Source organism: Prunus dulcis, chromosome 8, assembly GCF_902201215.1.
Source record: "Prunus dulcis chromosome 8, ALMONDv2, whole genome shotgun sequence".
In the NCBI taxonomy this organism is placed as follows: Eukaryota; Viridiplantae; Streptophyta; class Magnoliopsida; order Rosales; family Rosaceae; genus Prunus; species Prunus dulcis.
In genome coordinates, this window is record NC_047657.1 from 453,354 (window position 1) to 477,595 (window position 24,242).

The 24,242-nt window shown below is 38.4% G+C and overlaps 6 protein-coding genes across 8 annotated transcripts; 3 read left to right on the forward strand and 3 right to left on the reverse strand.

Moving 5' to 3' along the window:
• The first annotated feature begins 1,613 nt into the window (after positions 1 to 1,613).
• On the forward strand, positions 1,614 to 3,351 carry LOC117636461 (probably inactive leucine-rich repeat receptor-like protein kinase At2g25790). Its single transcript, XM_034370967.1, has one exon. The coding sequence runs from the start codon at positions 1,631 to 1,633 to the stop codon at positions 3,134 to 3,136; it is 1,506 nt and encodes a 501-aa protein (XP_034226858.1). The 5' UTR covers positions 1,614 to 1,630; the 3' UTR covers positions 3,137 to 3,351.
• Positions 3,352 to 3,404: 53 nt separating this feature from the next.
• On the reverse strand, positions 3,405 to 5,845 carry LOC117636460 (pentatricopeptide repeat-containing protein At5g40410, mitochondrial). 2 transcript variants are annotated; one of them, XM_034370966.1, is made up of 2 exons: positions 5,174 to 5,845; positions 3,405 to 5,068 (listed from the first exon to the last, which is right to left on the reverse strand). In XM_034370966.1, the coding sequence occupies exons 1-2, from the start codon at positions 5,617 to 5,619 to the stop codon at positions 3,685 to 3,687; spliced, it is 1,830 nt and encodes a 609-aa protein (XP_034226857.1). In that variant the 5' UTR covers positions 5,620 to 5,845; the 3' UTR covers positions 3,405 to 3,684. The 2 variants fall into 2 exon arrangements, with proteins under 2 accessions (XP_034226857.1, XP_034226855.1); XM_034370964.1 differs by having other exon boundaries at positions 3,405 to 5,845.
• A 264-nt stretch (positions 5,846 to 6,109) lies between these two features.
• Positions 6,110 to 8,396, reverse strand: LOC117636462 (RHOMBOID-like protein 13). Its single transcript, XM_034370968.1, has 2 exons — positions 8,168 to 8,396; positions 6,110 to 7,784 (listed from the first exon to the last, which is right to left on the reverse strand). Exon 2 carries the CDS (start codon positions 7,334 to 7,336, stop codon positions 6,527 to 6,529), a length of 810 nt encoding a protein of 269 aa, XP_034226859.1. The 5' UTR covers positions 7,337 to 7,784; positions 8,168 to 8,396; the 3' UTR covers positions 6,110 to 6,526.
• Positions 8,397 to 15,058: 6,662 nt separating this feature from the next.
• LOC117636353 (molybdopterin synthase sulfur carrier subunit) lies at positions 15,059 to 16,330 on the forward strand. 2 transcript variants are annotated; one of them, XM_034370822.1, is made up of 2 exons: positions 15,059 to 15,314; positions 15,746 to 16,330. In XM_034370822.1, exon 2 carries the CDS (start codon positions 15,757 to 15,759, stop codon positions 16,072 to 16,074), a length of 318 nt encoding a protein of 105 aa, XP_034226713.1. In that variant the 5' UTR covers positions 15,059 to 15,314; positions 15,746 to 15,756; the 3' UTR covers positions 16,075 to 16,330. The 2 variants fall into 2 exon arrangements, with proteins under 2 accessions (XP_034226713.1, XP_034226712.1); XM_034370821.1 differs by having other exon boundaries at positions 15,060 to 15,314; positions 15,711 to 16,330.
• A 1,042-nt stretch (positions 16,331 to 17,372) lies between these two features.
• LOC117636352 (heavy metal-associated isoprenylated plant protein 8-like) lies at positions 17,373 to 18,501 on the forward strand. The gene is made up of 4 exons (XM_034370820.1): positions 17,373 to 17,574; positions 17,659 to 17,837; positions 17,931 to 18,024; positions 18,124 to 18,501. The coding sequence occupies exons 1-4, from the start codon at positions 17,469 to 17,471 to the stop codon at positions 18,408 to 18,410; spliced, it is 666 nt and encodes a 221-aa protein (XP_034226711.1). The 5' UTR covers positions 17,373 to 17,468; the 3' UTR covers positions 18,411 to 18,501.
• A 576-nt stretch (positions 18,502 to 19,077) lies between these two features.
• On the reverse strand, positions 19,078 to 22,575 carry LOC117636351. The gene is made up of 2 exons (XM_034370818.1): positions 21,249 to 22,575; positions 19,078 to 19,505 (listed from the first exon to the last, which is right to left on the reverse strand). The coding sequence occupies exons 1-2, from the start codon at positions 22,092 to 22,094 to the stop codon at positions 19,374 to 19,376; spliced, it is 978 nt and encodes a 325-aa protein (XP_034226709.1). The 5' UTR covers positions 22,095 to 22,575; the 3' UTR covers positions 19,078 to 19,373.
• Between the last annotated feature and the right edge of the window lie 1,667 nt (positions 22,576 to 24,242).

A 24,242-nucleotide genomic window follows, 5' to 3' on the forward strand; every position in this document is an offset into this window, starting at 1 on the left:
GTCTCAACTTTAGATCTCCACCACAATTTTTTTTGCAGTTTCTTCATGTTTGGAATAAAGTCAAAAAGACTTTTTGGGTTTTTTGTATAGTTTTCACCTCTTATTTTGTGAGAGTTTTTCATATTCCTTTGTGATAGTTTTATTTGTATGTTATGGTTTGGTTTTTTCAAGCTTTATCTATTTTTGGTTGTTTTGAGTTTGTATTCTTAGTTGGGATGCTTATGCCAGATTTTCTTCGATTATACATGATTGTTAGTGGATGAGCCCCATATTGTCATCATTTTGATATTAAAACATTTTGATATTAAAACACTCCGTTATTGTAATGACCCTTGTGGCTAGTTTGTATTGGCCCTTTGTGGCTAGTAACTTTTTTAGTTGAATTATGAATGCAATCCCAAAATTTCAAATTTTTTTTTAAAAAAAATTCAATTTTCTAAATCCCACTCCAAAATGTTAAAAACTAAATGTGAACCATGCATTAATTTATGTCCAGCACACCAAACATGACGTGCCATTTCTTCTTAAATACGAGCAGCACCCGAGTTGCTTGAGGGCTGTGAGCAAGTTGGCTAAGAATACCACACAAGTGAATTGTGGCCTATAACAAGTTTTGAGAAAGAGTGCTGCTAAAAGAACTCTAAAATTAACTAAGTACACCCTATGATCTAAATACACCCTAATATTTTAATTAAAATGTAAAATTAACTAAGTATACCTTATTAAACTGCCAAAAATACCCCTGGTACACCCTAATACTTATATCATTATTTTATAGTTGATTTTCAGCTTTATTTTTTTTAATAGTGTTTATAAATCTTTGACTTTTCATATGGATTTATGCTTCTACTAAAACCGTTGACACTTTTTTTGCAATTCCAAGTTCTTGCAATCACCACCTCTTTCGTTAAAAAACTCAATAGGACAATCAATCTCTTGATTAGGGTTGAATATGGTTAGAATGGTGTACTTATTAAAATTATATTTGTTTCACAATTCCATATATCCTTTTTTGTCATTTTATATTAGGATAAATCAGTAATTCAATATATACTTTTATAATATGGTGTACTTAATTAATTTTAAGGTTCGTTTAGCAGTACTCTTTAAGAAATTGTAGTACCTATGCCACCACAAGTCACGTACATAAAATTGGTGGTCCACATACCTACTCACAATTAATTTTCTGATAATTTCTATCAATAATAGTGTTAAGTCAATTGCGCGCATAGCTGATTTAGACGATTTTTTTCTTCGAAGTCGGTAAGTTTTATTAATAGGAAGCCAAAACACTTACAATGTTATCCAGAACTTTAAATTCAGACCCATTTCATACCAAGTTCTTCAAAGCCAACGTCTCATTCATTAGTTGTTGGTCGTAATCCTCATTCATTAGTTGGGTGTTGTAGAAAAGTATTACAAGTTACATATGGATCTGGATCTAAAGTTGAGCCGACAAGCTTGACCATCCTTGTCTCAACCTTCTCTATCTCTAACTCCATTGCTCTCACTTTACTCAATTGTAGATAAGGTTCCACTTTGGGAAATTGCTTCTTTCATTGCTTTTTTCCTTCAAGTTGGTCAAATTTAATCAAGTCAAACTCAAATCTATCTCACACGTCCTATAAAAATGCCCATTGCCTTTTACTTGACTCCCAGTTTCTCCAAACCCATTTTGCCAAATTTGGAACTTCTTTCTCAGAAACCCAAACACATGAACATGAAGAAGCTCTCCTTCCTCTTGCTTGCTATCCTCACCCTCCGGTGCCTCAAGCCCATCTCATCAGCCTGCCACGTGGACGACGAAGCGGGTCTACTTGCCTTCAAATCGGGCATCACAGCTGACCCATCCAACAAGCTCAGCTCATGGAAACCGGGTACGGACTGCTGCACATGGGCGGGCATAAACTGCTTAAACAATCGGGTCACAAGCCTCTCTCTCGGGGGTCAACCCGACCAACCCAACACCTTCTTATCGGGTAAAATCTCACCCTCCCTCGCAAAACTCAAGTTCTTAGACGGCATCTATCTCCAAAACCTCAACTTCTCGGGTCCATTCCCGGATCTCCTATTCGGGCTACCCAACCTCCAATACGTCTACATCGAACACAACAGGCTCTCGGGTCGAATACCCGATAAGATCGGCAACTTGACCCAGCTCGGTGCACTCAGTTTTTATTACAACCAGTTCACCGGTACAATCCCGAGCTCAATCTCCAAGTTGACTCGGTTGACGCAGCTCAACCTGGGCGGCAACCTCTTAACCGGGTCAATACCATACGGCATTCAAAACCTCAAGAGCCTCACCCTGTTCAATCTCGAGCAAAACGGTTTGTCTGGTCCCATACCCGATTTCTTCAGCTCATTTTCGGAGCTCCGAATTCTCAGACTTTCCCGGAACAAATTTTCCGGGAAAATCCCAGCTTCAATTTCAGCTTTGGCGCCAAAACTGGCTTACCTTGAGCTCGGTCACAATGCCCTGACGGGTCAAATCCCAGATTTCCTTGGAAATTTCAAGGCCCTTGACACCCTTGATCTATCATACAATGGCTTATCGGGAATTGTGCCCCAGAGATTTGTGAATTTGACCAAGATTTTTAACCTTGATCTTTCTCATAATTATCTCACCGACCCATTTCCACAATTGAAGGTGAAGGGCATCGAGTCCCTCGATTTGTCTTACAACAGCTTCCATTTGAATCAAATTCCCAAATGGGTTACTTCATCGCCAATCATTTACTCTCTGAAGCTTGCGAAGTGTGGGATTAAGTTGAAATTGGAGGACTGGAAGCCTGCAGAGACGTATTTCTATGATTTCATAGATTTATCCGAGAACGAAATTACGGGCAGTCCGATTGGGTTGCTTAACAAGACTGATTTCTTGGTGGGTTTTTCGGCTTCTGGAAATAAGTTGAAGTTCAATCTGGAGAGCTTGAGGATTGTGAAGACGTTGAAGCAATTGGACTTGTCCAGGAATTTGGTTTTTGGGAAAGTGCCCAGTGGAGTTTCAGGCCTTGACAGATTAAATGTGAGCCACAACCATCTGTGTGGACCACTTCCAGCCACCAAGTTTGCTGCTTCAGCGTTTTTGGGGAACGATTGTCTTTGTGGTGCTCCACTGGCACCATGTAAGTAAAGGAAGATTGCCTTGCCTTGCCTAGCGAGCACATAACAAGAAGCTTGAAGGAAATAAAGGGCAGGGAGAGAAGTTGGGAGAATAAACAGAGCAATGTCTCTCTCCTTATCTTGTATGTCAATGTAGAGTTAATCTTATTAGCAGTTGAAACAAAAGCAAAGGAAAGGTAATGAAAAAACCAATGAACTTTGTTTTTGGAGGAACCTGAACTCATAGACCGGGAGTATTATCTTATAACAATATTTTTAACATAACAAATTGGGATTCATATAATCTCACCATCTTCTTCTTCATCTCTACCAGCCTATACAAAAGGAGATATGCACACGATGCCATCCATTAGTATACAGAGGTATACCATGCTCACACAACCTCAGATCAATCAATATATATTCTGTGAGCATTCTTCAAATCAATCAATACATTACATACATTCTTCCTTACAACTGGGGAATTATGCATACAACGCTTCTCTCACAAATATCCGAAACACGAGACTTGTACAAATATCATGTGCAGAATCACCATAAAGCTAATAACGCAGAGGATCACCAATAATCTCCACAAGAGCATATGCCGGCGGCAAAATGGTGGAACCGCTTAGAGTCTCGAATTATGATAGTTCGCTTCTCGATGAAGGATATGAGTTTTGCAGTGCTGTGACAGTCACCACAGATTCTAAGGTTCTTAGTAATAATTATTGGCATGCCAGCATTAGTCACCAGAAGCCCAAATGCAATGGCTAGTTTCTCACTGTGCTTACTGATCATATCTTCTTTCACTGCCTGTTCAACATCATGAAGAATAAACTCCGTTTTCGACACGAATCCAGCCCCCCGAATCTTTCCTATCACTTCTTCCAATTTGGTGTATATCTTCTCTGACTCCGGATGAGATCGATCACCCACAGCAAATCTATGAATTTTATTTCCATGTTCGATAAAACTGCATCCAGGGTTTCTGATGAGACCTTTCTCCTTCATCAAAGCCCTCACTTTTGAAGCATCTCTCCACAAACCAGCTGCAGAGTACATATTTGATAGCATGATATAGTTTCTGGAATCTGATGGGTCCAAAGAAAATAATCTCTCTGCTACTTCCTTCCCAAGTTCAATGTTGCCATAAACCCTACAAGCACCGAAAAGGGCCCCCCAAACGGCAGAGTTTGGCTTCAACGGCATACGTTTAACCAGCTCATAAGCGTCATTCAGAAGCCCAGAGCGACCCAGGAGATCAACCATGCATGAATAGTGATCCAACCTAGGCTCAATTCCATAAACTTGAGACATAATGTCGAAGTAATTCTTTCCCTCCTTGACAAGCCCTGAATGGCTACAAGCACTTAGCAAATGAGTGAAAGTGACGTGATCAGGCTCCACACCCACCTTAACCATGCCTTCAAAGAGCTCCATTGCTTCTCTCCCATTCCCATGCACAGCATTGCCTGCAAGCATTGCAGTCCAAGCTACTTTGTCGGGATTATTTACCTCCCCGAAAACCTTCAGTGAATAATTTAATCTCCCCAACTTTGCATACAAATCTAGCAGTCCAGTTGCAACTGTGGCATTTGCATAGAGACCGCATTTCGTTATCAAACCATGGACACCCTCTGCTAGTTTCTGTAAACCTAGATTCTCACAAGCTTCAAGCAAGGACAGCACAGTGCCATCATCAGGATTCATTCCAGCCCTTCTCATGAGATTAAAATAACCCACTCCATCTGCTGCAGTCCCATTTTGAGCATGAGATGCAATCATTAAATTCCATGATACTATATTCCCTACAGGCATTGTCTCAACCAATCGACAAACTGCATCCAAATAGCCTGACTTTCCATACAAATTAATAAGAGAATTAACAAGCTTAACTTCCCACAGCACACCCAATTTCAGTGCAAAGCCATGAATGTACTTTCCTTCATCAACAGCTCCCCTGCTAGCACAAGCAGAGGTTATAGATATAAGTGTAACCTCATTGGTTTCTATTCCCATTTCAAATTTCATCCTAAAAAATGCATCCAAGCATTTATCTACATACCCTCTTCGTGAAAACCCCGAAATTAAAGAATTCCAGGAGATCAAGTCCTTGTTGGGCATTTCATCGAACAAGTTGCGTGCATCATCTGCACGACCCAATCTAGTATAACAAGAAACAAGCTGATCGCCAATGAACCCATCAGTATAATTGAAAGATTTGATGACGCAGGAGTGAATTGCACGGCAATAGGAGATTGAAGAGCAGGAGCTTACAGCAGAAATTAGATATGAAAGAAGAATGTCTGGATTTGGATGTGAGGGAAATTGGACAGAGGACTGGGGAGAAAGAAGAGCGTTGTGAAATCTTTTCTGGGTGAAGAGTTTGCAGAAACGTTGTGGGTTCTGAATTTGATGGAAGTAGAAGAAAGTTCTGGACTTGAAGAGAAAGCCGGGGAGAGACTGGAGAGAGGGTAACAGAGATGATGAACAAGAAGCTGCTGTTATCATCTCCCATCATTCAATCTTTGTTTGCTTGGTGTATTTCTTGTATAGAGTTAAATTAGTGATGGTAGCTGTTGAACCATAAGGAAGGGAAATGGAAATGAACAAGACGATGAACTTGTCTGTTGTGTGGTAAAAACACAGTTAGCAACAGTACCACAAAAACAAGACGATGAACTTGTCTGGATTATGGCATTCTGCAAGATGGCTCATGTGTATTTTTTTTTTTTTTTTTTTTCGGGTACATTTTCATGATACAATTTTATTATACAATATGGATTGAGCAGGAGTCCCTATAGCTGTCCCATTTCTTGGAGGCTAATGTTGAAGCCAATTCTTATTCTTATTATTTTTATTTTAATTAATGGATATGGTTGCATGAAGTTATAGTTATGATTTCATCAACATATACAATAATAATACATGTCCACTAGATATGGAAATCCCACCTCAGACCTGTTCTGAGATTAAAACAAAAACAGGAAAAATAGATGACTGAACAAAGAATAAATGAATTATCTTCCTCAAGGCTTGTATCGTACAATAAACGACTGCATGTGTATTGTCAACACCATTACACAATTCATCTTCCATCATTTCTCTGAGAAAACAGTAGTAGAATGATACATTATCTGCTCAATTTAACAGACTCAAGAGATACTATAAATGATAATTAAAAAACCGTTCCTATAACACAACAATGACAATCAACCCTAACATATGCAGCAAGCAACAATCGATCACTCTAACGGGTCAAACCGTAGCACCCTGGGATTTGTATCACCACAGTGGGCAGAGGTGACCAATCTGGAATGTTCCGAAAAATCAACAAAGTTTCAAGTATGACTAAGGCTTGGTGGATCTAAACTCTGCAATAACTAGACCCCAAGTCAAGGTTGCATTTACAAATATATTACACAAGCTCCACACCCGTAGCTGGTAACGCGCTCATTTGCAATGTTCTACCATTTCCAACAAACCGTACAGATGGCAATGAAGGATCAGTAACAGATTCAATCTCAAGAAAACTGAAATCATATGCACCAGATCGCTTCAAACTGAACACAGAAACAAGCACAATCCATCCCAACATGGAAACTGCCCAGTAGTTGTTCATACCATTAATTAAACCCCATGCAATAGCATACCCAACAACAATTCCAGATAAATGACCGATAAAACTTGCTTGAGGAACGATGATTGAAGTAAAAATAAGCGACTCAAATGGTGCAAAACTAATGGGAAGTGAAAGAAATCCAAAAAGATGCAACTTGGATGTAGGTTGCTTGACAGAAAGAATCGTCATCCAACCAAAAACAACACAAGAATACCCAACAGCGGTAACTCTCCGAAAATACTCAATCTTGAATTTTTGGATTAAGATATGGTACATCCCCAAGACTAGCGCTCCGGAAAGTACAACCAAGACAAGTGTGTACTGCAGATAATATTCCATCCCGAGACCTATAGGCCCCAACTTTTCTACTACCCCAAGACTCCAAAGTGCACTCATATTGAAAACAAGATGAAGAATGCTTATATGAGAAAAAGCTGAAGTTATAATCCTCCAATGGTGCCCTGCAATGGCAGTTTCATAACTCAAGCCCACATGTGAATACCCAATGTTTTTCTTCTGTATGTAGAACCAAATTGCACTGCATATTCCTATGAAACAACTCGTGGCTGGTTTTTCCAAGATCTCGAAAACCAATGGCCTACCCATCTATAATATATTTCTTAAGGATGCTTCAAACTCAATTATATAATCTCAATACGACAATTTCCACAATAGTAATAAGCTGCTGAAGAATCAAGACCACTTTTGCAGTACCAAACATGACCAGATATTTAGAGCTCCCTCATAGTTTATAAATGAAAGGGCTTTCTCGAAACCCCAGAACTGTTTCAGAAACTACTCAGAGTTCACGAATTTAAGAATACCTGGATAAAAAATCTTCAATAAAACGTGAAGATTCACACAACCCACCATCCAAAATGTGCACAAGACACCAATCCAAGAAATGGGTGGGAACTTTGAGAATCAATCCAAAACCACTTCCTCGATGAATTTAATAAGTTGCATGAAACTTCATGCACAACAAGGAGAATCCTAGCTTCAGAGAAATATTAAATTTCATAAGCTTAGACCTTGAGGCAATGAAATTAGGTTCCTGAAAGATCAATGAATCAGAGTAATTGGGATTTTGCAGACATAGAACTTACTAGGAAAAGGAAAAAAACAGTAAAGATGCGTCTGAAGGGCACCAGAGGCACAAAACAAAATTTTAAGATAAAAGGAAGACAGTAAAGCTGCATACATTCCAACCACATAGAACAATAAAAATCAATTCTTTATACAAGGAGAGAATTTATTATTAGTGAAAGTTTTTAAGAAAGGTGTAAATGAAATCAATGTCGACTAACAGATGGCTAAGAAGAATCCCAAATTAGGGATTTTTCTGGTCTGAAAGAGAGTAACTGAAATAAACCCAAATCAATACATCCATGGACTTGAACTTGTATAAAAACCCTAACCTATCCCAAATCAAGATACCTGAGTGAGGTGGAGTGGGGCAGGTGCTGTGTTGTAAAGAAGATCTGCGCGCGCTCTAGGAGGAAGCAGCGAAAATCAATGTCTGTCCGTAAAATGAGGCTGCTAATTCGATAGAGATGAGAAAGACAGAAGAAAGGAAATGGGGACTTAACGAGGAAGTGACAGAGACGATGATGGGCTAGAAGGTCTGTGAGCTTTCCAGGTCTCTTTTTTTAAAATTTTATTTTTTATTTAACTTTTTTTAAATGATCTTTTTTATTGAGAGAGACCCTAATATATTAAATAGTTATTTACTTAAATGGTCCTCAAATTTATATCCGAGTTGCATTTTGATCTCTCAACTAAATTATTCATTCAAATGGTCCATCAACTCTTTATCAATCGACACATTGGTCCTACTGTTACATTATGTCAATATTGTCATCAAATATAGGGGTAAAAAAGTCCAGTTAAATAAAATAGTAAATTAATTAAAAACTAAAAATTAAAAGGAAAAAAAAAACCTATCCTTCTCCCACTTCCCAGTTCCCAACCCGATAATCATTGCCCTAGCGCCCCATCTTCTCCTCCCCACAACGAGAGAGAGAGAGAGAGAGAGGTGGTTGCAGGTGCACGATGAGACGGGAGTGGGATTGGGTGGGCTAGTTTTTTTTAGGGTTACTTTTTGTTGTTTTTAATTCTTTGTGCAATATGATACTTTTTGGGAACATGTTGAGGCAATATTAGATTTCACAAAACCAATTTATCTCGTGGTACAATTTGATGATGGTGATGGCCAAAAGATGGGTGAAATTTATGAAAGGATGAATAATATACTTGGCAAAATAAAAGATATTATGGCAAGTGGAATATATGCCGAATATTTTCCCGAGGTTGAAGAAATTGTGCTTCATAGGTGGAAAAAAATGAATATTCACATGCATTGTCTTGCATTTGCCTTATGGTTTCATATGGCTACGAATTAAGCATGACAAATTTCAAGAAAGCCACTATTTTGATTTTTTTTTACTTTGCTAGAGTTATTACCCATATAAAGAATTTAACATTTTTTACGTTTAATACTCATATTATATATGTACGTATGTATTTTTTAATAATACATCTGTTTTTCTGTACACATCTTATAGACTCTGACAGGACCCGACCCAATTTCCGCTTTGGAATTCGAGCCAAGTCCTGTGCGTGTCCGACACCTGGCGAATGTCGGACACAAAAGACCTTTTTACCCTTCTCGCCTCAAATTCTTTTCAGACTTCCCTTAGACTTCTGCCGAAATTTCGGCAGAGTCTCCCCTGTATTTTGATCAATCCCAAAATTTTTCACCTGTTAAACAATCAGTAAATCCATCCCAACAGCCAGAATATCGCAAGTAACAGATCTCAACTCCATTTTTCCACTAATACTAGATATCAGAGCATACTCAAGGGTTTCAAGGATATGGCGCGGATCCCGCGTACTTCTACGGCCTAGGGGTGAAACAGTTTGAAGATGTGAGTGGACCAAACATGAGAATTTTTTGAAAACAGTTTAACAATCATAATAACCCCCACTATAAAAAAAATTGTTAAATAAGCTGAATACGTACTCTTCATTTAAAGCATACTAAACTCAAGCATTCTATGTAAATCATATTCAAGCTCAATAAATTTTATTCACAAGCACTGAAATCAAAGCTTGTATAAAACACTGAAACCAAACTTGTATAAAAGTACTGTACTCAAACCTTGTATAACTGAACAAAACTATATAAATGTATCAATGCCTGAAAAATCAGAGAAACTAGTATAAAATAGTTGAAAGTCATAACTGTATAAAAGAGCTTAAAATTCTTTAAAAATTACCACCTAATTGTACCCCTGTCTTATCCGTCAATTCCCTGGCAGGTCTCGGGCGTCACGCAGGCTACCCGAGCCGCAAACTGGCGAAATCAGGGGACTATGATCAGCCTGTCCCGCCGGCAGATTCCTCGATGACACCAAGTCAGCTCGAGTAGCTCTGGCAGGATGCAGGGGACCGTAGTCAGCCTGATCCGCAATCCTGGCAGGTCTCGGGGACACAGAGTCAGCCGAGCCGCAATCCTGGCAGGTCTCGGGACACCAAGTCTGCCGAGCCGCAAATCCTGGCACTCACGGTCCGAGCGTCCCCGAAACTCGTGAGGCAAAGTCAAGTGCACTGACATAAACTGAAATCGGACTGGATGTCCGTAGACATCGGTCCAACTCTGGGTAATCACCAAAAAATAAATGGGTACGAGGTGGTTTTAAAATAAATTCCTTAGAAAAAATCTGAATAATAACTGAAATCTCAAGTTGTGCTGCTATTTCTTCTGTCATAAGCCTCAAAATCTGTTTTCTATAACTCTTAAGCATGTAAAAGTAAGCAGCACACAACTTATAGAACTATTTCTGTATTAATCATGCTCGGAAACACAATAAAGCTTACTCAAGATCAAATAAGGAATTTAGTCAAATAAACTCGTTTATAAAAACTCTTTTATATAAAATCAATGTAAAATCGCTTATAAAATCTTATTTATGGAAAACCTCTATCTAACTCATTTATATAAAATATTTCATGAAAGAAAGTCCACTCACATATGGTCCGAGCTACTTTGACCCTTCGAATGTCTCTTTTGCAATCATGTCGGGCTCCTGGTGCCTGATTACCCATAAAGATTAAATTAATAAACTGCTGAATAAAAAGAATTTAAATTAAATACCCTGCCCCCGGCTCCTAGAAATACGCGCGCTCAAAGTTTAAGTTACTCCTATGTCCACAATAGCTTTTTAGACAGTTAGACCGGCCTTAAGAGACCCGAAACCTCAATAAGCGGTAAGCTGCCAGATCAGCTGATCCGGGACCCCGTGGGTCAACGGTCTCCGATGGCCAATCTGGGCTCCTCTGAAGGTTCCTTACAGAGAAGGAACCATGTTCCGCGAATTTGGTCCGAAACGGACGGTCGAATTAGCCAAAATCGCGTTATCGCTTAAAATCCAAACCCTAGCCCCAGGGTTCGCGATTTCGGAGTATCCGGGACTCCGATTTGCAATCCGTCGAATCCTACACGATCCTGACATCATGTAGACCGACATATCCGAAATTCAGCGCGATCCGATTAATTGACGACACTGCACCCACGGATCGCGCAATATGGAAAATCCGTTCGGGGCTCAAACGGACTCCGAATCGAGATCCGCAAAATTCTACGCGCTCGTGACGACACGAGGGTCACTAAACTGTACAGAATTACTTCACTACCCTCGCCCACGCGTTCCAGCACGCGTGGGCAGCTTTGGGTGTCCAAAGCGATTTCGGGTGGCCGAAAAATCTCGGAACCAAGACTCCAAACTCCTACCCTAGGTAAAACACCCCATTTGGAGTCACTTTTGTTCTTGGACATACCCTAAAAAGTGACCCAAAACAGTAGTTCCGAGCGGCCGAAGTTCTGGCCAGATTTCAAGTCGAAAATCGAACCCCTTAGAGCTAAAATCAATTGAAACCCATATACCCATCAGCTAGAACACGAAAAATAACTGAGAAACCATACCTTACGCGATCGATTTGGTGGAGAAACGAAGGAGAATTTTGAGCTGGAAGTTCGGGTGGCTTCGAAGGAACCTCCGTCGGAAAACATGATTTTTCGGCCAGCTCAGGGCGGCCCCGGGGTTGAGGTCGGTCAGGTCTTGACGGCGACACGGAGGCGGACCCGATGGTACCCACGGCGGAGATCGGCTCGGCCTGTGGTGGCCGGGCCGTCGCCTGGAAGTCGAACGGGCGCACGGCCAAGTCGCGCGGGAGAGAGAGAGGGAAGAGAGAGAAAAGTGACGGGGAAGAAGAGAGAGAGATAAAAAGTCTGACTTTTTGGCCAAATTACCGTTTTGCCCTTCGCGGTTTTTAGACCATATCTTCTTCGTTATGGCTCCGATTCGGGTCTACTCCATGTCTACGAATTCGTTTCGCCGCGCCCTACGCAATGGCGCAAGCGACATTCCCAAATTCTTTCTCGATCAAAAAGTCAATTTTCCCCCTATTAAATAATGCGATGGCAAAATAGTCTTTTCGCTAGAAGATATTTTCCTTACTTTTTAGATATTTTCTTTATTTTTAGATATTTTGGTTTGGGTTATTACAGACTCGATATAATACATATTTTTTTAAAAAGCAAACACACAATACTAGTATTGTTCACATACATACATATTTTTCATGTTTAATATACGTGTTTTTTAACAAAATTTTCAATAACACACACAAAATTCACATATTATACACATAATTTTCACATATTATTGAATTTAAATAATATATATTAACGAATTTAAATAAATTATATTAAAGTATTATATAGTGGCCCAACTTTTTAGTTGTAATTTGCCAAATTTTGCTTAATAAAATACATAGGTATTTTTTTCGTTCCGTATTTTACTAACTATGAAAGAATGTGAGAGGTAAAGATTAGTTTTTACTTGTTGTAACAAAAATGCAAGAGGTGATTTAGCAATCTATTTGTCAACCAGAACAACAATTTCAATCACATATTTATGGGTACAGTAGTGAGAGAGGTGGTAGTATTCTTCATATTATGGGCATAGGAATAACTTTTATTTGACGCACGTACTTCTAGGAGCCGGGGGTCAGGAATTTTAAATTAATACTATATTGTATTAATATAATATTATGGTCATTGAATCAGGCACCCGGGCACCAGTTGACCCGCAAGAGGGACATTCAAGAGGTCCAGCGAGCACAGACTACCAGTGAGTGGACTCTTTGTTTTTATAAATGAATTTAATCAGTTCAGTTTCAATTACAGTATTTGATCTTGAATAAATTTTATTCAAAGATTAGTGTTATAAGCTATTTTATGTATTTGAATATTTTAGTTTGCATGCTGCCGAGTGGAATACCCTTTAACAGATATAAGAAAATAAATTCTAGTTAATTATCATATAAATGGCAGCAGGATTTTAGATATTACAGAAATTCAGTTATTCAACAGATTTTCTTCAGAAACTTTATATTTTCCTAAACCACCTTGTACCCAGATATTAAATGTTGCCTTCAGATCAAATGTTGCCTTCGGATTTTATTGGTAGCCTTCGGTTTAGTCAGCATGCTTGACAGTTGCCCCACGAGTTCTTTGGTACTCGAACTCGTGTGGAGCGAGTAATGCGGATCAGGTGGACTATGGTCCCCTGAATCCTGCGAGTTGCGGCTCGGACTGACCTTGTGTCACTGAGACCTGCGAGTATGTATCACCCATGGTAATGCAAGGAATTTACGGATATTAGGAATTGACGAAAATAAAGGGTACACCTAGGTGGTAATTTTAAATTGTTTTCAATGCTTTAAAAAATTAATGTTGACCATGAGTATGCTTGGCTTATATACATATAAAATTATATGAGTGCATTGATTTCAGAAATAAAGAGAATAATTTAGTTTGTATAACTGTTTTTACAATGGGGTTAGTATGTTCATATGCTATTTTCTAAATTTTGTTTTTGGGTCCACTCACCTTTTTTAATTTTTTGTGCCCCCAGGCAGTAGACGTGCACAGAAATCCACCACCGGGCCGTTTTCCACCTCCCGCGCCTTCCTTTTGATGTAGGACTTTTTGTTTTATAAAAGGATTGACTCATTTGTAAATTCTTAGTAGTCGCTCTGATGTTTTGCCCTAGACCTAGAATTGGACTGTTTGAATGTATATATACGTATGCTGGCAGTTGGTTGTGTATATATACTTGTTTGGTAGGTGTAAATGTTTTGGTATTGATCCAGTTACAAGGGAGACTCTGCCGATTTTTCATTAGAAGTCAACCTGGTTATTTTATCGTACTTTATATAGAAGGGCAATTAGGTCATTCGTGCCCGACATCCGCCAGGTGTCGGACACGCACAGGGTCCGACTCGGATTCCAAAGCAGATTTTGGATCGGGTCTTGTCAATAGCCGTGCAGCTATACTATGGTATTTCTTTTATAAAAAATAGTATTGCAGCGCGGCTATACTATTTTTGACACGGTGGTCCTTTTTTATATATTATTAAATAGTATAGCTGTGCGGAGTTACTACAATAATTTTTTTAAATAAAAAAATAATATAGCCGCTTGCTTATACGTGTTTTGAAACATGGGCACCTAATCGCTAAGTGAGTTTTTTTTTCTTCCTATAAATAGTATAGCCATGCGGCTATACTCGGGTTATTTTCAAAAAACAGTATAGCCGCACTGGCGTCGGAGACGATGACGGTCTTAGATGCGGATGAGTTTTTTGTTCATGTTTTTCATCTATGATATTAAACTCTTCTTTTTAAATAAATAAAAAAAAGTAGTTTTAATAACCAAAATAGTATTTTACGGTAGTAAAAGTACAATGAAAGATGACATATTGATATTTAAACCAATTTTTCTCAGCCCTTAGATTAGATCCAAGGGTAAGTAACCACAACTTCCTTGGACAATAGAGTCGAAGAGAACGAGACTGAATTCTTGAAACCAGAAGCAATACTCTTATTATATTGACACACCTACCCACCCAACCTCTAGTACGTTCTCCCTTAGAGCACATCCACCCACTTGCCATGGCAAAGAGAAATGGCAAGTAAATGTGGTCACTATTCACTTAAATAGTATATGCCATAACAATTTTTTTGTGCTTTTCCACCCATTATTATGATGGTAACCATAGGGCAATTACTATTCATATTAGATTAATATTATTTATATATATGAGATTAGTAAATAAAAATTTGCTATGTATGTATAATTTTTGTGTGTGAATATTTTGGTAATTTTGTAGATTTTGTTTCTTTTTTTTTTCTCCCCTGACGTCAGCACCTTCAGACAGAAACTAGGGTTATCTTGCCTTGGGCCTTGTCCGGGATGGATGTCACCGCTGGAGCTGATTATGGGCGACAGGGGGCTTTTGCCTGGGCTGGGCTGTCCGCTGGAACTGCTCTTACGCCTATCCATTTATCACCCATCCCAACTCTTAGAATCTATTCGCCCACAAAAATCCTCTCCGAACCCAGTATCATCCAAGAGACAAAGAATCAAACGTGGGCTCATCAGCTATAGCACTCTCCCGATTGCTCATCTGCTGTCGGCGGTCACGTACTGTTGTGTAGCAGCGACGTCGTCTGTCAGGTACTGTTCTCTCCTCTGGAACTGAGTCGTTAAATCTTTCGTTCCAGATCGATACCGTACCGCGATTGGGTACGCTCGATCCAGATTGAAATTCGTAGGGGAGCTGAGCGAATTAGTCAACTAGGGATTTGATGGATTTGATTTTGGTGAGTGAAATCCAAATCCTTGTATTTGGGTGAGTTGTGCTCTATTGCCCCTACAGTTTTGCTGAACTGTGAGCACCAATTTTTTATCTGTTCGATCACCAACAGGTCGAGTGGAGTTCTTACGATTACTGACTTTGTGGTGATATTTGCATTTTGTAAGCATACAAGTTGGTTTTTTGCCCAGAGATTCTAGAAACTAGAAATTTATAAAGTATTTGGAGTCTTAAAATTGAAGATGATATTGTTGCAGGCAACATGTTCCATAAGAACTAATTCATGTGGCAGGGTGTTCTGCAATGGACTGCATCCAAGAAGAGATTAAGACGGTAACTTTGGACTCCACAACCAAGGGGATTGAGGGTTCATCTGTTAAGATAAAGGTGATGTTCTTTGCCAGAGCTCGGGACCTTACTGGCTTGAGTGAGATGCCATTGGAGGTGTCGACTGGCAGCAGTGCCGATGATTGTTTAAATAAGCTCATCGCCATGTTTCCCGGCCTGACAGAGCTCCGCGGGTGCATGGTTCTTGCTCTCAATGAGGAGTACACAACTGAGTCAGCAATTGTTAAAGACAAGGATGAGTTGGCCATAATACCTCCGATCAGTGGTGGCTAAAATGTAGTCTAAACCCTGGATACTCATAGAAAGTTGTTATGTTAGCTTTTGTTGAGCAACTGGAGACTGATAGAGCAGATGCATTTGCTAAAGCTGCAGTTGTGCAGAAAGCTCATTCCATTCATTTACTTGCCTCCACTATTTGTGAATATAGTTTTCTATTTCTACCCTTTTTGGATAAGTAAAAATAAATGTTACACATGCCAGAGATTTGAAGATTCATGTTTTATGAGTATGGCAGAGAAATTGTGAATTTGATACAACATATAGATTTAAGATAGTTGTTGTGAGAGCCTCCCTATTATGGTACCCATGTGTGTGTTTCCCCCTTACCCCTTCCCCCTTCCCCCTTCGTAACTTTGACAAAACAATACTTGTTAGAAGGGCCTGATTTCAAAATCAAAACCAGATTTTAAGATGGTTGTGAGGTGAGATATAAACAAGGTTGTATATGATTTTTGTATAATTACCATTTGACCAATCAAAGAGGATCTAGAGCCTACTTATAATTTTCAGTTTCATATAAGCTAACCCTGATTGAATAACATGAGGAAATCATAATGGTATTGCTGCCATAGAAATTAAGCTTTAATAGAGTAGTAAATCGGTTAGGGAAATGTTTATAGAACTTGAGCGTTAGAAAAATATAAAGATTTTCCATATACATTTAAAATGATTATTATCGATTATTAAAAAAGAGGACTATTATCACCCAGTTAGTAAGTATCCATAAATGAGATAATGTAACCTATTTTTTTTCTTTGAAAGGACTATTCTTAAAGGATCATGTTTAATCTTTATTTTTTTATTTTTTATTTATTATTTATCTTAAAAAAATACAAGTAATAGTCTAAGCTAGAAGGAGGGGGGCTTCTCATACCCACACTACACTACCAAGGTGACATGGGGTTCGTACCTGAGACCACTGCTGCAAGTCAAGGTCTTTTTCCACTCGGTTAGACCTCGTCATTGGCTTAAAGGAGTTATTTTTTACTAGAGATTATGTATTCTATCAATTTTCTTTTGATAATTTAGTAAGCATTTTATTATCTCATAAATCCAAATTTATATAGAACCACAAACATTATGATTTCTTATATATGAAACTGAAATAGAAATTAACTGGTCCATTTTGGAAGCCAAATAAAAGTTCCACAATTAGTTGGGAGTTAAACCGCATAGTAGAGTATGGGAATATTTACATTAATACAATTGAAAGATACACCAAATATACCTACCAATAGTCATGTAATCACAAATAAGGTATTTTATTTTTTCTAGCAAGGAGACATAATCACACATGCATATATATTATGCTATACAATTTTATTTTCATCTCATTTCACAACTCTCCTATTACCAGCCTCAGGAATTTTTGATAACCCAACTTCAACATGGCAGAGAGAAATACTAATTCCGGCAAAGAAATTGTGTTGAAAGTATTAATGCATTGTGAAGGATGCCAAAGTAAGGTTTCCAATTGCCTGAGAGGTTTAGAAGGTAAGATTTTCCTTCATTTTATACTGAGAGTGAGAGCTTGCATATATAATTTTTGGAGTTTTTAAGATTGATTTGATTGATTAGGCGTTGAAGAGGTTGTAGTTGATTATCCAAATCATAAAGTGACTGTAAAGGGAAAAAAGGCAGACCCGTTAAAGGTTTTGGAGAGAGTACAGAAGAAGTGTAGTAGAAATGCTGAGCTCATATCTCCAAAACCAAAACCAGAAAACAGAGACAAGAAGGAGCCAGAAAAGAAAGAATCGGTATGCTTAACAATTGACTTTCCCAAATTTTATATATCATCACGTCAATTGTTGTTGTCTTCTTAGTTGTTTTTGGTCTTGTAATCAATGTAGGCTCAGCCTCAGGTGAAAGTTGTGGTGCTCAAAATGTTGTTGCATTGCCAAGGCTGTGCAAATGATGTTAAGAAATACTTGGAGAGAATGAAAGGTAAAAATCTCTCTCTCTCTCTCTCTCTCTGTTGTTCTCTTTTCAATTTGTATATGAACAAGAATGGATTTTCATTTCTTTTCAATTTGTATATATCAGGTGTTCTAAATGTAGAAGCAAATATGGCGAGCTCAAGGGTGACAGTGAGGGGAGTAGTTGATCCACCAAAGCTGATAGAATACATCAAGAAAAAATTAGGGAAGCATGCTGAGATTGTGAAGCAAGAACAAGGCGGAGGAGGGGACAAAGGGCAAGGCAAAGACAATAAGAAAGGCCCAGAAGCAGGGGGATATATATTCCAATACCCTCCTCAATATTCAACTCAACATATTTACCCTAGTCAAGCATTTAGTGATGATAACCCTTTTGCATGTTCCATAATGTAAACAAACTTTTAAGCTTGTAATTTCTTCCTCCTTCCATGGTGATGGTGCACCTAATCGGTGCCCCATGGTTTCAGTTTCGGTTTGTCTTCAGTCTGTCCGCAAATTTCTCGTGTAAAAATAAAATAAAATATATTTTTTGGTGGTATTGGTACAAAGAATTAAGAGCAATTACTCCTACACTCTTGGTCATGCGTTCGAATCCCCCATTCCCTAGTATCGCTTGAATTTAAATAAATAAATAAATAAAGAAAGTCTTGAGCATATGAGTTGAAGCACATCAACTTATGGTGGCTCTATCTCCCCAGAATCTCATGAGAACTTAGTAGAATGTCCAAATCATGCATCCATGGAAGTTGTAATATAAAGCTCAAGACCATAAAATAATGTTAAGTGGACTAATAATTCTTGCATCTTTGCAATATTCCCAATAGGCTCACTTGTAAGGTTAAGTGAACTAATATGCAAATAATTTGACTAAACCTTAGAAGCTTAATAATATTAGTAACCAAATGCTGAGGAATATATTACACAGTATCTTGTTTACTAAAAATAAATTAGGTTTAAAGCAACACCATATATAAACAAATAAAACCCTGCCACATTAGTTAGTATACTAAATCTTGGGAAAAGGTCTGGTGGATGCACATTGCTGGCAGCGAATATCATATAACAAACACATTGTGATTTTGCATTTCCAACGGCAGACATGAAAAATACACTGGACATGTAGACAAACGAGAAAGCATACTAGACAACAGGAAAAGAGAAGTAAAAATTTGTACCCGAACGGAAATTTTTGTCTGCATTTTACAGAGTGATGCAAAAGATTCTACATTTCAAAGTTATAATACATAACAGACACAATCGTTTTGATACAAAGCGTGGCATAAGAACATTAGTACTTTTAGCACAGCTCATGGACAAAGTACTTTCTTTTTCTATGTACTTCACAACAAGAATCTTCTATCTCAGGCCCATTACAGGCCACGGATTTACCCCAGATGCTGGAAGTGAAGGCCGTATTATAGGAACCCGCCTCACCACTGAAAATGCTTCATTGAGACGCACAGCGCGACTCATGAACTGAGACACCTTCTGCAAAATTTATTAAGTTAGATATGCCAGGTTCTACCTCAACATATACGTCAAAACAGAGAAGCAAAGTTCCCATTTGTAAAGCCACATAACTCATATAAAAAAGTACCAAGTAAATAAAATCCTACCATAAAAGCCAACATAGGTTCCACCATTTTCCCACCCCAACCTAATACGGCTAGAGCTAGATAGAGCTCATGCCCCAGCACAAATTAATTTGAAAAATAAGCAAAAGCAAACCATTTCATGAGACTTATTATCACAGTATCATGAATTTCTGCGCTCTTTTACTCCAATGTAAATTGAACAAGAACATAAGGAAAACAAATTAACTCTTCCGGCTACAAGGACAAAACAGGAAATATCCACTAGTACTTTGCAAAGGCGTTATAAATCTCATGCAACATATAATCAACTACTCTGACTACCTTACTGATCACTGATAATGCTGAAAAAATATTCACTCAGTATAAATTCCAGGAACTCCAGGGAAATTTTTTACCAAATGAATATGCCCTTCCTTCTGAAAGGAAATAAACAAGATCTAAAAGACCTTATCTGTCCATTATGGTTTATTCTATTGCAACTATCTTCAGATCCATGGTTTCTTGAAATTATGGAACAGGAAAACAAATAACCATTAAAAGGTAACATGTGACCCTTCGCTAATTTGAAAGTATAGAATATAATTGATGAACTTCGTTGACAGTAAATAAAGAATCGGTTTAAATAATATTTCAAAATTGATATAGGTAAGTGTCTAGATATAGATTTCGTCCCTTCATAGACATGTACCGATCTCAGCTAATCGTAAATGAAGATTCCAAAACAAACAAAACTGCAGATAAATGAGCATTCTCTCAAAAAGGAAGAGCATAAGAGTAGTGGATAGAAGTTCAAGCCAATGGGTTTAATTCAAGTGAGTTGATAGTGGCTTCCACAGAGGTCCTTGGAAAGTCATCTTGCAGGGTATGGTTCTTTCTCTTCTAATCTATGTTTTATTGTGGGGAAGGGAACAGGGAGTTCGTTTGTGGAGGACAAGAACTTCTCACCTTCTACTAATGCTTCCATTGCAAGTATCTGAATGCTTAAGTCTGTGTAACTTTCACTACTTGTTCAATACTATTGTAACTTTGACTTTTTTTTTATAGTAATAAATATCCTCTGTTTCTTATCCCCCCAAAAAAAAAAAAAAAAGAGGAAATTTCAAGAAAGGAAAAATGTAATACTTGTAACCAAACATAATAGCATAATCCCAAATAATTTTAACAATATTGCAGAATACTATAAATTAACAGAGGAAGGTGAAAAAAACCAAATCTCTACATTCCTTTGCACTAGAAAATGTCAAACACAAACAAAACAGTGTAAGAAAAAAGTACTCCCAAATGATTCTTATGATTTTTTATCTATAAGAGAAGTAATAAAGATGGGAAAGTGCAACTTTAGACATTTCAAATAAATAAGAAACACAAATGAATGAACAAATGCAAAATTTTCTTCGGACCAAAAGATAACTTTAGCCATTTCAAATAAGTAACAAACTCGAACAAATGAACAAATGCAAAAGCTTTCTTCACACCAAAAGAAAACTGAAGTACAAAAAAGCCATATAATATACACTAAATAGTCCTACGTTCACACCCTGAATGCAGTCATATTTTAGCTTTCCCATAACACGCAGTGAAGACTAATGATCAATTACTTCGATAAAAGAAAATAATAAAAATTGCAGTAACTGACCTTATCATCCAGAGTAACCTTGAGCAGCAAGGTCTGGCTCTTTCTCTTCATCTTATACAATCGCCGCCCCAAGAAAACTAACCCCATCACTGCTGCGGCCACAGATAATGACCAAACAGGGCTTACCCTAAAAACACAATACTTCAAGACCTCAAATGGAACCTTCCACCACAAGATTGTCCTCTTCACCACCTCGGCACCCGATTTTGCCTCAGGTTTCACTTCAGGTGCGGCACTTAGACTCCCAACTGATTGTCCATCTTCTGGTTTCTTATCCATGTCATTTCCACCATCCAATCCACTAAAACCCATCTCACTTTCCTTCTCAACCCTTGTGTTTTCCCCAATTTCTTCAAAGCTCAGTTGGCCTTCCACATCCAACCCACTAAGTTTGCCCTCGTCAGACCCGAATTTTCCCAAATTCTCATCGGTATACTCCATTTCTACAATCCCTCCAAAACCAACTTGGCTTTTGTCATTACCCGCAAAACCCAATTCGTTTTTCACCTCAAGATAATTACTTTTACGGTCATCGGACCGATCACTGCCCGAATCGGACCAGAACCCACCCGGTTCTTTTGCCCCGTAGCGAGTCACGGGACCCGGGTCAATCCAGCTCGGGTTGTCGGACTCAACCGAACCCTCTTCGCTGACATCAGCCACATCCTTAGCATACCCATACTTGCCCTGATTATCCAAAGAGAAGTAATCAGGCCTGATCATACCCTCGGCGTCAACATCAATTCCTTCGAAGTTACTAGGGCTTTCAACCGAGTCATCTGAGTTGATCAGGGGAGGGTCGGAGTTGTGGAGCATCTCCCAGTCACCGATATCTCCCCCTTCCATGGTTGGGATTGATTGATGGGTTTCGGAATTGGAGGGTGAGAACTCAGCAGAAAACAGAGAACCTTTGTATTGGTTAAGACACGAAAATAAAGGAACCGTTTTTGTTGATGGCTCCTGTTTTGTAATGAAAGCCACCTGTATTTCCCAAAACCACTCTGTATTTGATAATCTCTGCAGAGTGTTATGGGTGACGAGGCCTCTACCCTAGCTCAAACTGGGCCACCTGTGGTGTTGAAGAATGGGGATAACATAAAAGATAAAGGTCGCATGAGGTCAAGCTTGTAATTTTACGTACTTGTTGGACTTTTGTCAAATGGGCTTGTGCCACGTCGTTAGTTAAAGTGAGATGAGTAGTGGTGGAATTTTGCTAGAACCAACCTAAGGGGTGAGAAAGATGGAAGGAAAAACAAGCATTGATGAGAATTTGAGATGTCCTTTTCTTGAGAGGGGAAGGGAGAATTTGAGGTTGGAAGAAAGGAAGGGGTAAGCAACAAGACAACCCAACACACAGAGTTTGAAATGAAGAGAATGCTGCCCGCAGATCAAGTTGGGGATGGGCTTTGCTAATCTCACGGCGCCTGTTGGAAAGTTTCTGAAACAGACCAGTCACAATTGGAGAAACTTGTGAATATGATTATTCTGTGGTAGTTAGTCACTCACAGTCTCGCATCACATAATAAATAAATAAATTGATACTTTTATTATTTTACTTTAATTTGGGCGAGATTAATGGATCCGCCGACTTGTTTGATGGATGGGGTGAACCGTGTAAGCAGTTGGGATTTGGGTGGGAAAAAGGAGTCTTTCTTTCTCTTTTTCATATTTTTTGTCAAACCCATCCATGACAATGCCATTGCTACCGACATCCACGTTATATTTATACATATGGTAGGCAGCGAGCTGTACATCAAAGTTAATGTGCAGTTATTGAACCAGTCGACTACTCTAGCAACAATCCAATATGTTGAGGGAGAAGAGCTTGCTTTTCTCAATTTGTGAGATTTTGAGTGGTAAATTCAACAGAGAAGTTGAGGGAGTTAACCGAAAAGACCAATAATACAACACATGTTTAATTTTGAAGAACCATTACTACAATTATCCAAAATAAAAATCACTTTATTGTAGACTCGTGGTTCCATGAATTTATACATAAGATAAGTGTGTACGTGCTTATTTCACTGCTCGCATTATCTTCTACACCCAACCCAACCCAACCTATTGCTGTGGATTGACTTTGAGGAGGACTGCGCCTAACTTAATTGGGTGGTATTACTAGTATTAATGATGAGTGGACGAATCATTTCTTAAGACTAATTGAGTCGTTTAGCAGGGGACATGTAATTTAAGTGATTAAAAGCATTCACGTATGCATTCGAAAGTCCTATGTAGACGTAGAAACACATGATACAATGTAACATTTGTGATTGGTATTCAAATTTATAATCACCATAAACACGAAAGATTCATATAATTATACAGGCATAATATGTCATTGACAAGATTAGCACCCTTTTCTTACTCTTCTGGATATCTCCTCTTACGTGGAGTTACTGTCTATGGACTTATGCCATTTTTTTTTTATTTTTTATAATGATGATGGGTAACATCAATTGTGAACTAGAACAGGTAAGTCATTTTCTAATTCATATCTTTGTATGGTTTAATGCATTTCCTAATTGCTAGACTTAATTAGTATAGACACGTAGCTATACTCTTTAAATATTTTAAAAGTATAGCTGAGCAGGTATACACATCACATCAACATTTAAAGTTAAAATGAAGGCACTAGCCCAATTTTTATTCCCATCCCTATGTATCCATAGCTCTGCTCTCTAGTTAGACAGAGACGCATTCATGTATTAACTTAAAGCACCGATGGTGAGATAGTTGGGGTTGATTTTTGGTACTCATGAATCATGATGCATCATAGCCAAATGTGGCCATAGACAATCATGAGATGAGAATTATCATGTTGAAAGCATTTGGTCTAATAAGAGCCCACGGCATAGAATTTATCAGTATCCAGCCCCTTGTATTCCCTCATGCATGGTGGAGTAGTAAAAAAGGAGAAGAAAGAAAGAGAGAATAATTCAAAGATAAAGATGGTTTTGGTATATATATATCAGTATGTTCTTTATAGAAAATATA